The 14,693-nt window shown below is 34.7% G+C and overlaps 1 protein-coding gene across 1 annotated transcript; it reads left to right on the forward strand.

The window, feature by feature from the left end:
• The first annotated feature begins 33 nt into the window (after positions 1–33).
• LOC133173594 (pinin-like) lies at positions 34–10,846 on the forward strand. Its single transcript, XM_061308579.1, has 9 exons — positions 34–152; positions 3,995–4,075; positions 4,201–4,263; positions 5,728–5,803; positions 6,493–6,596; positions 6,728–6,803; positions 6,981–7,136; positions 8,603–8,741; positions 9,676–10,846. Exons 1-9 carry the CDS (start codon positions 34–36, stop codon positions 10,353–10,355), a joined length of 1,494 nt encoding a protein of 497 aa, XP_061164563.1. The 3' UTR covers positions 10,356–10,846.
• Positions 10,847–14,693: the final 3,847 nt, after the last annotated feature.

The following is a 14,693-nucleotide window of genomic DNA, read 5'->3' on the forward strand; positions in this document are numbered from 1 at the left end:
GGTTTAATTAATACAAGGTGGCCAACAAAAAAGATGGCGGAGGTGCGTGGTGTCTCGGCTCTGCAGAGTGAGATTGCAAAAGCACGGGAAAATTTAAAAGGTGTAGATGAACATATCAAGAAATTGACTGGAAGAGATCCAACAGAAAGAAGGTTAGATTAATTTAAGATTAAATACGCAGTCGTTCTACTTTTTGTTTTATGACGCCCCTTTGAATATTTTTTTTTAGGTGAAAAGGCATATACAATCTCAAAAAGGTTTGTTATGATTAATTTGGTAGTTATTTTCAGTGCAACTCCTTTTGTATTCTTCAAAATCATTTCGGAGTGGATCCACTCCGATTTGCTACATTGCAAGTATATGGGGTGTATTCTAACTGTGGTGAGGGCTTGCCCCAAGACACAGTTAGATTATCAGTCTAGACGAACTCCAAAAACAGCGTTTCCGGAAGTAAGAAAATGACACTGAAAAAGACTCCAAAAATAGAGTCCGCGCATGCGCACACGCACAAAAATGGCGATTTTTCGGCAAAAATGATGGGTCTACAAAAACTGACCGTGCAAAGTTTTGGAAAGTATGGCAATTATGCCAGTACTCAGAAATGCTAAATAAAAGACTTCGGAAGAGATCGTATTTGTCAGATTTTTAATTTTATTTGCAAAAAAGGAGATATTTACTTTCAAAGTTCACGTTTGAAGTCAGATCATTTACAGAGAAAATGATACGTTTTGAGAAGTAAATATGCATAATAAAAGGGATATGTAAGCAAAATGGGACAATATATATTGTAACTGTTAAAACTTGACTGAATTTTAAACATAAATTAGTATTCCAGTGTTTTATTTGTGTGCGACATCTGAATTGAACGCGCAAGTTCTTACCATCGTTATTTACCGATTTTTTATCACATACGAACATGTATTATTATGAGAACTTTTTAAAAACTATTATCTATCAATATGAAAACTTCAAAAACCACTCTTCTAGAAATTAAGGTCACAACATGTTTTCTTAAAATGAACCTGTGAATATCTCTGTTCTGTGGTGAAAAATACGTATTTCTGATTAAAAAAATTACAAGCTGGGTGTCTTCAAAAACAAATAAAAGCACCTTTATTGTAGGAATGACGTAAAATTTAAAATCAAGGAGACAATAAATCAAATAAGAATATAATTCTTACCGGCAGTATTGAATTCGATGTCGTATATCCAATTTACTAATATGCAAGAGTTTGAAGCGATAAATAAGTCAATATCCACAGAATAATTTAATAATGTAATTATCCATTCAACAAAATTTAAGATAAAGTCACAATGCACTAAATACAGCCATTATGCAGGTGTATATTTGAAGAAAGTGAACGACAAACCATCATTTGTTTACATCGGACGCCATTTTGCCGCAATGCATGATGGAGCCAAAGACTTCGTTTTCGGAGTTCACGCTGTTTTTGGAGTTCGTCTAGACTGATTATTCTAACTTATATGTACTATGGGCTATGAAAACAACAATCGAAATCAAAGATAGTTCTAACGTTGCAGCATTTGAATGCTTTTAAGCAAAAGATGAATTTGCATCGTTTGAGTAACTGTACGCTACCTTGTGTGCATTGAGGTGTGGATAAATATGATTGCTTCTCGTTGTACTGAATTATTACCAATCAATTATCTTGTTGACCATGCACCATAGGATGCCATTTTTTCTATTGTTTTAACTATGAGTTATCTACACTATAACCCATGGGCTTGTATGATTTGCATACAAAATCAATTAAATTTTATTTAAAAGTTTTAATTTACTCTCGGTAAACTTTAGAAGGTTTTCCATATCGTCGTCATCGTAAAACTTTCGAAATCGATCGTCAGAATGGTTCAACTGCTGTTTAACATTCTCGGGTGTAAAGGACCCCTGGGTCAAGTTAAAATCCGTTTGAGTTTGAGTAAGAGATAAATCCCCAATACCATCAAACACGTTTACTTCATCCTCTGTCAACTGGCTTATCTGTGAGAGAGTTTGATCATCGATAGAATTGTCCCATTCAAATTTTTGCTGCAGTTCAAGAAAATCAAGATCCATGCTCATTGCGCTGTGTTTGTCCATTTTCGCTTTTCCATTTTCACTCAAAGGCTGTGCCTTCTCGGGACCTTTTAATCTCTCTATAGGGTATCTAGAGAAAACCAATAGAAACTTATACAGTAACTACTACATAATTTGCCTCCTTTATAATTTCATTGAAGAAGTAACTGTATCAATTGCTTTATAGAGCCCCAAAACTTTTAGAACCTTGAGTACAAAGTCTCTTAAGGAGATGCAATTTGTTGAGTGATTTTTACATGCATTGCAGGGTTCTCATTAACGCAAGAATCTGCGTCCTAGATGCAGCAAAATTACTTGGGACGCAAGGTTCTTAAAAACGATGCGTCCGCGGACTCATGATCGGACGCGTCCTCGTTAGCGAGAAAATTCGGGTAATTTCAAAAACGGGGGAATTTAGATGTTGGGATTTGTCAAAGAAATATTTAATCGAAACCTTCCTGTAACTATCATAAGGTTCATCCAAGAAATAACTTTTCTTGTACTTATTTCTCTTCTTTTTTTAAACAGGGATTGATCATAATTAAGATACTTCATGTTTATTAGTCCATAGTCATAATAATGTCGCATGCCAAACTCCGACAGCTGTAACAGATTTTTAAAAAAAAAAACAAAAAAACACACACACTTTTGAATCTTGAGTGTTATCTACATGTAGAAACCATAATTACTGCTTGTATACACAATGCGGCTTGATTATCTCGTGAATTTCACCCAGTGCAGACGACCGACAGGATTAGTTACGCCTCATTGCACATGACACCTATGATTGTATACAGTCAACTTTTGGGTACTAGTTGATTATGCAACAGTTAATTTTAGCTTTATAAACACCAAGTTAATTTTTATGGCAATTGATTACGCGTGTATTTTAGAATATGGCTTGAATGCATTACCAGTTTATATACTTGAATATGTTAATATTGCGTAAACAAACTGATAAAATGATAAAGATTTATATTGATGTTTGGATGGAGGGATACTGCAATAATTTAGTTGGGACTCAACATAATTATTCTGGGACGCATCAAATTTAGCTGGGACGCAACCTTCTCAGAAATCTTGAGTCCTGGGACTCAAGTTAGCAAAATCCTAGTGAGAACCCTGATTATTTTCAGAAGAGTTCAAGGTTGAATATTACAGTGCGGTCTCATTATTACGGTGATGGTTTTATAAGACAGAATGCTTATTACGTTGTAAATTCAAAGCACAAAACCATTTCTTAACAAATCTGTACAAAATAGGACTGTTTATTACGAAGTCCTAAAATGCCGAGACTCTGTATACATCGGGACTCGAGATTGTGTCTGACCTGGTAGATGTCTACTGCAGGAGTTTGTAATTTTATCAATAAACAGGTCCGGCACAATGTCTTGATTTAGCTATATAGCCTGATTTAGCTATATACCTTTGTTAAGGTATTCAGAATAGCTTGATTTAGCTATTTTATCATACTTTTTTCTTAAATGTGTTATTTTTTCTGCATGCACAAAAGTGGCACCATGGTGGAGTGATCATTTTCAACCTTGTACTGAAACAATGCATGTAAAAATCACTCACCAAAAATTGCATCTCCTTGAGATACTTTGCACTCCAAGTTCTAAAAGTTTTTGGGCTGTATACAACAGTTAATTTGTAACCAAACAGTTACTTGAATGAAGTAACAAAGAAAACCAGATTTGCTTAACATGATTACAGAAGATTCTCACCTGTGTCCTCATCATGTATTATTTTGAATGATCTCAGAGACTCCTGGAACAGGCTTTACTTTGCAGTGATTTTTTTAATTAAATTTGAAACTTAATTGGTATACCAGAATTTTTTTGAAAAATCTGAGAAGCCATATATTAGGCAACTGTTTACTGATTCTACATGTGATGATAACCATTGTTCTTGCAGACAATTCCCTGGGCCTCGAAGACGTGTGGTATCAGCATCTGGTGAACTTAGGGGTAATGAGCGAATTTTTAACCAAGCCAGGTTTGTTTATTATTCTGTAAGCAGATTGAATTATTTTGCTTTATCAATTTACTGTACACGTATATTAAAAAAAGAAGATTTTTCAAAGTACAAGTATCCTGACATTACTTTGGAATTTATTACAGGAGAGAAATTGAAACTTATGTTCCTCCAGTCAAACGAAGAGTAGTTGGAACTGCATTTTCAAGGTAATGACGAACTTTTTTAAAGGTAAATTTTAATTAATAATATAATGAACTCATCACAGTATGTATATACAGCTAGAGAAATCCTTATATCGTCAGTACATGTATTATCTCCCCTTAAATTTAACTGACTTACAGTGGCTGCAACATTATTGTTGACAAACCAATCGTGTAGAATCGTTCGGGTAACGTGCGTGATCCTTCGTGTAACGTGCAAGATTGTTCGTGTAACGTGCGAGATCGTGCATGCATCAGACTCAATCGTTTGCGGTTTTAATCGTGCGTGATCGTGCGTTAAGAAACGTATAAATTTCGTTTTGAAAGTTTTTATCGGAATATTATTTGTTATACAAGCATTTCTCTTGTCTGTTTTTTTTTTCAATCCAAATAAAATAAATGAAGAGTGATTTACATAATTGAAAGCAGTAAGAACTAATTATTGCTTGGAAATAAGCAATAAAGTAAGTCGTACAATATTGTGTTCTCGTCAAATAGCGTGATTTTTTTGTGATAAACAGTACTTAGATGTTTAAAGGATTTTTTTCTCTGATGTTAATTATGTTTACTGCTAATTATGGTCAAGAAATTTTTAAAAACCAATAGATCAAAAATAGATAATTTTACAAATAAATAAATAAACAATTTTCAATGCTTACATAAATATTTAGTCGGCGAATGTACATGTATACGACATGATTGTCGGGATTTCGTTTCTCAGTGTTTATCTCTGGAGCTTAATTTTAATTATTTTTATAATTTCTGCAAATAAATGTTTTGTAAAATAATTGTTGATTTAAGAGATTCGCAAATGGAAACATGGATATAACATAATTTAATTCATTTTCTTGCCATTTTTTCAAACTTATCTCTTTCTGCATATTATGAAATCCAATTCAATCAAAACTCACGATCCACCTACATGTACATCTTCTGATAGAATAAAAAAATCAGTTTTCTTAAGTCGGAGAATTGCTTAAAGAATTATTTGTTATATGTAATCTAGAAAAATTAATAAGTCTTACATGAATTTGGTTCCAGAAATATCCATTTCTATTTTTTTTTTCATTTTTCAAAGTTGATGAAATAATATCAATAATTATTTGCAAACTAAAATAAGTATTCAGCCTTATTTCGTTTTGAAAATATCCATTCCTAAAGAATTTGAACTATTTTGCGTGAAGAATCGTGCATTTGCGTTAGCAATCGTGTAAGATCGTGTAATGTGTAGAATGAAGGATCGTTTGTGTAACAGATTTTATCGTGCGTTAATCGTGCGGAATCGTTCGTGTAACGTGGTCGTTCGTGTAAGTTGTCAACAATAACGTTGCAGCCACTGTAGCTGTTTCCAGTTTTAAATTCTGGTAATTTTTTTTTTCACTTGGAAAGCAATAAAATAGTTTTGAGCATATTTGTGAAAATCACAGATTTCCACAGATTAAAATAAATTTCAAATGTTTTGCTTAACAGGCTAGGACCCCCTCGTTTGGCTGGACGAGACAGAGTGAAGGCTGACAGTGGTGATGAAGAGGACATGCCCAACAAGGTAAGGGAACCAGTTACTCAGTCTGAATATCAGGCCATTCAGAGGACCATTTATCAAGGTAAGGGAACCAGTTACTCAGTCTAAATATCAGGCCATTCAGAGGACCATTTATCAAGGTAAGGGAACCAGTTACTGATTCTGAATATCAGGCCATTCAGAGGACCATTTATCAAGGTAAGGGAACCAGTTACTCAGTCTAAATATCAGGCTATTCAGAGGACCATTTATCAAGGTAAGGGAACCAGTTACTCAGTCTGAATATCAGGCCATTCAGAGGACCATTTATATATAAACTACTGGAGTCTGTCTTGAAAGTTTTGCTCATGATCCGTTAACACAAATGTCAGTTGTAATTTTCACATTCTCTGATTTATTGGACTTATTAAACATATTACTTGACCATAGAAAAATTATTTCTAGCTCTGATAAAAGTGGTCTACAGTTTTGAGTAGTTGGGTCAGATTGCTGATTTGGAAACTAGAAAATCTTTAATGCTACTTTTGTAGTGAAAAATAATTCTCTTTCATTTTAACATCAGAATATGATATGTTTGGAGAAAAACTTTGTCTTCTTGATCAACAAATAAAATTAAGAAAAAAGTTCATATTGAATGAAATAGATCTTAAGTTAGATTTTCTTTAATATTGTTTATGTTTATATTTTGAATTGTATTTTTTTTTGACTTCCAGCCAGTTGTTCAGTCTTCGGTGGTGAATGTAATTGCCTCTAAGACACCTAGATCTAGGAAAGAGAGCATTGATGGCCAAAGTGCAGACAGAAAAGGCACTGCCAGGTAAAGAAGGAACTTTCCCCTTTTATTCCTCCTCCCAAATGTAAGAAATCTGTGTTCTATTGTGCTTTTTTTATGGAGGATAAATATGAAAACTTAAGGTCAATTTTGATTTTGATTTCTTTTATCTTAAGAAACAAGAGAATGTTTGGATTGCTTCTTGGGACCTTACAGAAATTTAAGACAGAAGCCAAGGAAACTGAAGATAGGGTAATGAGGAGGAAAGATTTCTTGTTTTTATCCACTCTCTTTGCATTAAAAAGGGAATTAAGGTCATCTGAAAAGAACTTAAGTAGGAGTGGAGCATATGGTTTTCATTTGTTAAAAAAATAGTATTAATGTATTTTTACTTTAATTTATTAAATATGTTTATTTCTTTACTTTCAGGAAACACATAGGAAAGAAATTGAAAAGAAACTAGAAGAAAAGTTTAAACAAGAGAAAGAAGAAATCATTAAGGAGAGAAGACAACTGTTTGAGGAGAGAAAACACCAGCAAGCTAAAATCCAGAGACTGGAGCAGAAAATGGAGCTTGTTGATATGGTATATTTATTATATACCCAAGTGTGTATCACTCAATTTTACTGTAGATTTCGTACAATCACGTGACGGTGTGATCCGACTTTCCGGTTTTCTGAATCCATATCACCCCTCTCTGAAATTGATGACGTAGTACACAGAAACATGACGTTATTTTTCATGCGCTTCGCGTCTCGTTTGATCTGATGATCCGCGCCTGTCAACTCGACGTGATACGACTCTTTGGATCAAGTTACTGTTATAATAATGTATATAGATCAATGAATTTTCTTCATTCACTCAAGTACATCTGTCTAAAGTGATTTTTGTTATGACATTATCCCAAAAATAAATATATTCTTCTTTATACAAGATACTAAATTAGGGCTATTCCAATAAAATTAAAAAAAGTACCATATCCCCACACATCATAAAAATTCTCTGTCCATGGGGGTATTACTGTATACAGGGTTATTTTTGCCCCTTCATACTTGCAAACAATTTTGCCCCATTTTAAATTCGCCCAGTCACAATTCTGTTTAACAAATTATACTGTGATTTTTTAATTGGCCCCATTTTAAATTCGCCCACTTGTGTGTAGGGCGAAAGGGGCGAAAATAAAACGGGGGCAAAAATTTCCCTGTATACAGTAATGAATAAATTCTATGGGGGTATTGTTTTAGTAGGTAATTAATATCTTTCCATGGTATATTTTCAGAATCTCAAGCCCAAATTATTTTTGGGGTTACTTTCAGTTCTGCTCATGCTCTGCAGCTGCTTTAAGTGCTTGTTATGTAAAGGCTTATGACAAGTTTATCAAATTACCTTCTACAGATTGTATAAAAAATCAAATTACTTTCTATGATTATATAAAGAAATATTTCATAAAAATCGCTACAAAAATTTCATAATGAATAAATTGCTTCTATTCTAGAACCCCTGTATGTTAAAATATGTAAATTCTATGCATGGTCTCTTTTTGAAGAAAAAAAATCTATGGACAATACCCCTGAAATTTTCTGGAGTCCTGGTGTAGGGAAAATATTTTACTCAAAATATTTATGCTTTTCAGGAGTAGTTATAGACTGCCCCATTTTTTTCTCACAAAGAATTCTCTGCTTTAAGAATATGAAATTGTTCCTTCATTTGTAAATTTTGGACATTAATTCATGTTTATAAGAAATTCAATTTAGGATTTTTTTCCCTTGCTCATATTCTCTCTCTCTCTCTCCCTACACTTCTTTCTTTCCTTTTGTAGGTATGAGTAAATACACAAAATTACATCCCCACAAATCTGTAAAATTTAAGCAATCCACTAAAATTATCCCCCAAATTTTAACGGTTCCACAGTAAAAAACAGGGATAATTGCCCCCAACCTGAGATCTTTTGTATATGACAAGATAAAAAATGTAATTCTTATAACATGAGACCATTGTCTTATAATAAATATCTGATTTCTCACTGAACAGATTTTGTCATTAAATTGTAGCATGAAGAGTCCGAGAAAGAAGTTAAAAAGTTGGTCAACTTCCTCCGCACCAAAGCTAAGCCACACATTTACTACATGCCAAAAATCATGAATGAAACCCTGTCCTCAAAATTGGAAGATTCTAAGAAAGCAGTAGAAGGTAATTAATCATTCTTCTTAATTAGCAAACTGGGAAGTTTGGTTATGTAAACTCTAACAAAGAGATGCCACGGCCATTATTCTCCAATAAATCACAAATGTCATCAACAAATTATCAATAATTTTAAATTGGTTTCCTCTAATTTTGACTGCCATCAAAAGGAAAAGGATAGAGGTAACTTTTGATTGTGATGCAAATTGCAGGGAAAAAAATTTCTTTGGGTTTGAATTGCACTTTTTCTAATGCTTGACATACAGATGAATGAGGATAACATTCGATTGTAACATCATAAGACACTTATGATGATTCCCAAATCTACCTTTTGCATTTCTCTATGTAGAAGTTTAAGTATTCGCCTTAGCAGAATAGAAATAATTACCCTGTTGTTGGAATTGTTGGAGAATATACCCCTCAGTCTCGAGATTTTGTTGGCAAATAAAAACCTCACCCTTCGGGCTCGGTTTTTAATTGCCAGCAAAATCTCTATCAGGGTATTTTCTCCAACAATTCCTCTGACCTGGAATTATTTCTTAAATAAATTTTACAGCATTTTGGGAGTTTTGATTCATTAAGTAGTGTACACATGTATTAGACAGAGTGTGTGGAACTCTTATTACCTCTATTTGAGGCCACTCAGAATTTCGAAAATGTTCTTTTTGTGTCAACTTTGTCGTATAGGTGAGATTTGCCATGAGCAGTATCCATCTTTTAGACTGGCTCTTAAATTTGTTTTCTGGTTATACATTAAAGATTGATATAATCTGACATGATTTTTTATTTGAGCACTTCAGGATAATTTAAATACACCCCTCCCTCTACAAAACTGTTTAGTTACCGATAACATCTGAAACTCGGATCAGATTGGATCATTAATTCAAAAAAATTTTTGGAAGATATTGTACTTAATAATTTTTCTTCTTATGATATTTTGTAGAAATGATAAAGGAGAGAAAGAAGAGACTGGAAGAAGAGATTGAGAGGTTGATGGCAGAAGACATTCCTGATGATCATGAACACCAGAGTGATGAGGAGGAAGAAACAAAGGAGAAAACAGATAAAGAAAACAGGGAGAATCTTAGACGCAGGAGTCACTCTGGTCACAAGGACCGGAGCAGTGATCCAAGTCCCAGAAAAGGCTTGGAATCATCCAAAAGGGGGTCTCCTAGAAAGGGTGGGGACAGTAGTGAGGGTAGGAGAAAAAGTCATGAGGGGGAGTCTCGTAGAAGAGACTCTCATGAGGGAGTTAGGAAGCGACGAAAGTCATCCACTGATAGACATGAGGGGTCCAGTAAGTATCGGAGAAAGAGTGATGGGGAGGGGGGTCATGATAGACGCAGCAGACGGGACAGTCATAGATCAAGGAAAGATGATGTTCCTAGAGAAGTGAAGATTAATTATGATGATCCTGAAATGGAGGAAACGGAAGAAGTGACCACTAAAGGTGAGTCGGAGGTCAAACCTCCCGAGCCGAAAAAGGAGGATGTTAAATCAACTAGCGTGGCAGACATCCAGCTGCCAGAGTCCAGAACTGAGTCAGATGAAAGGAAAATAGTAATGGCTGAAGATGCAGAGGAGGGAGAGGAAGGGATGTCAATGGATGCCGTGGATGAGTGAGGTGTAAGGGTTTACTGAATGAATGTAATGTTCTTTTTGATGAGTCATAGTACATTTGAAAAGGTAAGTATAGCTTGTGTATGTGGTCTGTAAGGGAATGAAGTAGAGAGAGAGAAATTCCTGTGAATCATTCTATGAGTGGATAACAGCCAAACGACCAACTGTGAATTCTGGTAATTTTGATCGGACTTCATCAAGGAATCAATCATATAAATGACGTAATGAAAATGGAGTTTGCTTTCCAGAAAATTACTTGTATAATCAAAATGTGTACTATGAAAACTTCTGGGGAAAAAGACAAATTGTAAATAAACATGGAATTGCATTTTTGTATTAAAATAATGGCAATACACTAATAGTTGTTTCAGAACTTGCCTACATGTATAGGCTGTTGTGATTTTGAACTTACATTTTAACCAAGTAGAATTCCATTTTGATGTTCAAGTTTATTTTATTTAAGAAAAAGATTTACAATAAACTTGAAAATATTATCTGTTACTTTCTTGAAAACTTAAAAATGAAGATTTGTGCAGTTTTGCAACATGTGGAATACAGTATATGTTTTATACGAGTTTTAACTTTAATGGATACATATATTGCGTACAATGAGACGTAATAACTGCAGAAGTCAGGTGATCATGAGTCCAGAAAATGTTTACCAAGTGTTCTGACCAAAATGTTCATAACATTTTCCAGAAAAAGAACTTTGAATTGTCCAATAGCATTTGCTTCGAGTGATTTAGCTCAAATACTTGTACATACATGTATACAGTAAAACATATTTGTATTAGTTGTAATGAACTGCCAGGGATGGATGATTTTGCTTTGTTATAAACGTTATTCATTATATCTGTGAAGTTCACAATATATTTTAAAGGTGCTTGGACTCAGATTTGAAGTTAATTTTTTCTCAAATTTTCTGTAAAATTTCATGACTTATATTTTGCTATAGCATTTCATACTAAAATATAACAAAAATCTTATTTCATCTCGAAGTTATTAAAACTTCAAATTTCTGGACGCGTTGGATTGAAACATCCTTGCACTTTCACATATTTTAATTTTATTCTTAATACTTAAGAAAAGTGGCAATTTTGTTGTGTATTAATGAAAAATATTAAAACTATAACCCAGAAAATTCAGAGTAGAAATATTCGAAAGCAAAACCTACTCACAGTATTGTAAGTCCGTGCTCAGTGGTGTGTGCAGAGTTTAACAATTGAACACACCCGGTGAATCGTAAACAGTAACAATAACAGAGGTTGTGCCCTGTTTACAAAAACAGTTCACGTTTCACGGGTGTGTTCAATTTGTTAAACTCTGTACACATCACAGAGCACGGACTGACAATACTGGTGAGTTGGTTTTGCTTTCGAACATTTCTACTATGAATTTTCTGGACTATAGATTAATACAGAACAAAATCGCTTCTTTTCTTAAATACATGTATTAAGGATAAAGTTAAAATTTGTGTAAGTGCAAAGATGTGCTAATCAAATGCGTCTCGTAGTTCCAATAATTTCCAGATAAAATAAGTTTTTAATTACATTTTTGTGTGAAATGCTATTGCAATATATAAGTCGTGATATTATACAGAAAATTTGAGAAAATATTAAGTTCAAATCTGTGTCTAAGCACATTTAAAGCCAAAGGGAATGAAATTCACTTCCCTTAGAGCATGGATTCTTTATAAGCCCGTTTTCCCTATAAGCGTGTTTTACTGTACTAGCAAATGGAAATCAATTGGGAGTAGGAAATTATGGATTCACTAGAAGAAGCTTAAAATATTTCTTAGTTGTCACTTCATGCATGAAGTGCATGTGCCGGTTCATTTAAATGCTGTTTATGGAAAAAAATAATTCCATTGTGCAGGCACACACTGTATAGCGGGAATTTTTAGCAGAGTGCTAACTTTGGCTTATTTTAGCGGTTTTAAAATACACCTATAAAATTTTAATCACTAAATTTGCACCCTTGCATATAAGTACTGAAGAGAAGAAAGATAAATTTGATCAGTCTGTTGTTAAACAATTTACCTTTAATCTGGTATTGGTTTTTAGGTCACCTGAGTCACTCAGGTGACCTATTGCTATCTGTTTTCGTCCGTTGTCGTGCGTCGTTCGTCGTGCGTTAACTTTTGAACATTTTTAACTTCTTCTCTAGAACCGCTCAACCAATTTCAACCAAATTTGGTATATAGCATCTATAGGTGAAGGGGAACAAAAATTGTGAATTTCATGGTCCCTGCCCCCCTGGGGCCTGAGGGGTGGGGCTAAAACCACCAAAAATAATGCAATCTTTAAAAATCTTCTTCTTTACTCCTGGACATCAAGCAGTCAAACTGTTGGCATGATTGTAATAAGCATTGAGCCCTCTACCAAAATTGTGAAATTCATGGCCCCAGGATCAGGGGTTCTGGCCCCAGGGTGGGGCTATATAGATCATATAGTGAAAGTGCATTATTTCTTTGAAAATCTTCTTCTCTGCTCCTGGGTATTAAATAAAGTTACTAAGTACATAGTTATGATGAGCAAGACTGCCTCTTCCAAAATTGTGAAATTCATGGCCCCAGGGTCAGGGGTTCTGGTGTTAGGGCGGGGCTCTATTGATTATATAGTAAAATGCATTAATTCTTTGAAAATCTTCTTCTCTGCTCCTGGGTATTAAATAAAGTTACTAAGTACATAGTTATGATGAGCAAGAGTGCCTCTTCCAAAATTGTGAATTTCATGGCCCCAGGGTCAGGGGTTCTGGTGTTAGGGCGTGGCTCTATAGATTATATAGTGAAAATGCATTAATTTTTTGAAAATCTTCTGCTCTGCTCCTGGGTATTAAATAAAAGAACTAAGTACATAGTTATGATGAGCAAGAGTGCCTCTTCCAAAATTGTGAAATTCATGGCCCCAGGATCAGGGGTTCTGGTGTTAGGGAGGGGCTCTATAGATTATATAGGGAAAAAGCATTAATTCATTGAAAATCTTCTTCTCTGCTCCTGGGTATTAAATAAAGTAACTAAGTACATAGGTATGATGAGCAAAAGTGCCTTTTCAAAATTGTGAAATTCATGGCCCCAGGGTCAGGGTTCTGGTGTTAGGGCGGGGCTCTATTGATTTTATAGTGAAAATGCATTAATTCATTGAAAATCTTCTTCTCTGCTTCTGGATATTTAATAAAGTTACTAAGTACATAGTTATAATGAGCAAGAGTACCTTTTCCAAAATTGTGAAATTCATGGCCCCAGGGTCAGGGGTTCTGGTGTTAGGGCGGGGCTCTATCAACTATATAGTGAAAATGCATTATTTCTTTGAAAATCTTCTCCTCTGCTCCTGGGCATTAAGGTGATAAACTAAGTACATAGTTATGATGAGGAGGTGGGCCTCTTCCAGAATTGTGAAAGCCATGGCCCCTGGGTCAGGGGTTCTGGTGTTAGGGTGGGGCTCTATTGATTATATAGTGAAAATGCTTTAATTCTTTGAAAATCTTCTTCTCTGCTCCTGGGTATTAAATAAAGTTACTAAGTACATAGTTATGATGAGCAAGACTGCCTCTTCCAAAATTGTGAAATTCATGGCCCCAGGGTCAGGGTTTCTGGTGTTAGGGCGGGGCTCTATTGATTATATAGTGAAAGTGCATTGATTCTTTGAAAATCTTCTTCTCTGCTACTGGAGACTATTTAAACAAACTAAGTGCATGGTTATGATGCATAAGGATGCCTTTTCCAAAATTGTGAATTTCATGGCCCCAGGGTCAGGGGTTCTGGTGTTAGGGTGGGGCTCTATTGATTACCGAGGGTATATAGTGAAAATGCATTGATTCTTTGAAAATCTTCTTCTCTGCTACTGGAGATTATTTAAACAAACTAAGTGCATGATTATGATAGACAAGGATGCCTCTTCCAAAATTTTTAAATATATGGCCTCAGTTTTTGGGGTTCTTGAGGAGGGGGGGGGGCTCTTGATTATATAGTGAAAAAGCATTAATTCTATTAATTAATCATTAATTAATCCTGTCTGCTCCTTAGTGTTGAGCTGATAAATACATTGCTTAGCTATGATGAAAATGGGAGCTTTGAACAGAATTTTTAAATCTTGTGGTCCTAGGGTCAGGGGTTCTGGCATAACGAGGGGGGGGGGGGGGGGGGCTTTTGATAATATAGTGGAAAAGTGTTAATTCTTTGAAGTCCATAGTTATGATGATGAGGGTAACTCTTCCAAATTTGTAAATTTCTTGACCCTTGGTCTTGGGTTCTGGTGTTAGGGTAAGGCTTTGTTGAATCTGTAGTGAAAATGCATTGTACCTGTGAAATTCTTCTCTGCTTCTGGGCATATCGGAAGCAAA

The sequence above is a fragment of the Saccostrea echinata genome, unplaced genomic scaffold, assembly GCF_033153115.1.
Source record: "Saccostrea echinata isolate AGI-Se365-2 ecotype Australia unplaced genomic scaffold, CSIRO_AGI_Sech_v1 ptg000002l, whole genome shotgun sequence".
Lineage (NCBI taxonomy): Eukaryota > Metazoa > Mollusca > Bivalvia > Ostreida > Ostreidae > Saccostrea > Saccostrea echinata.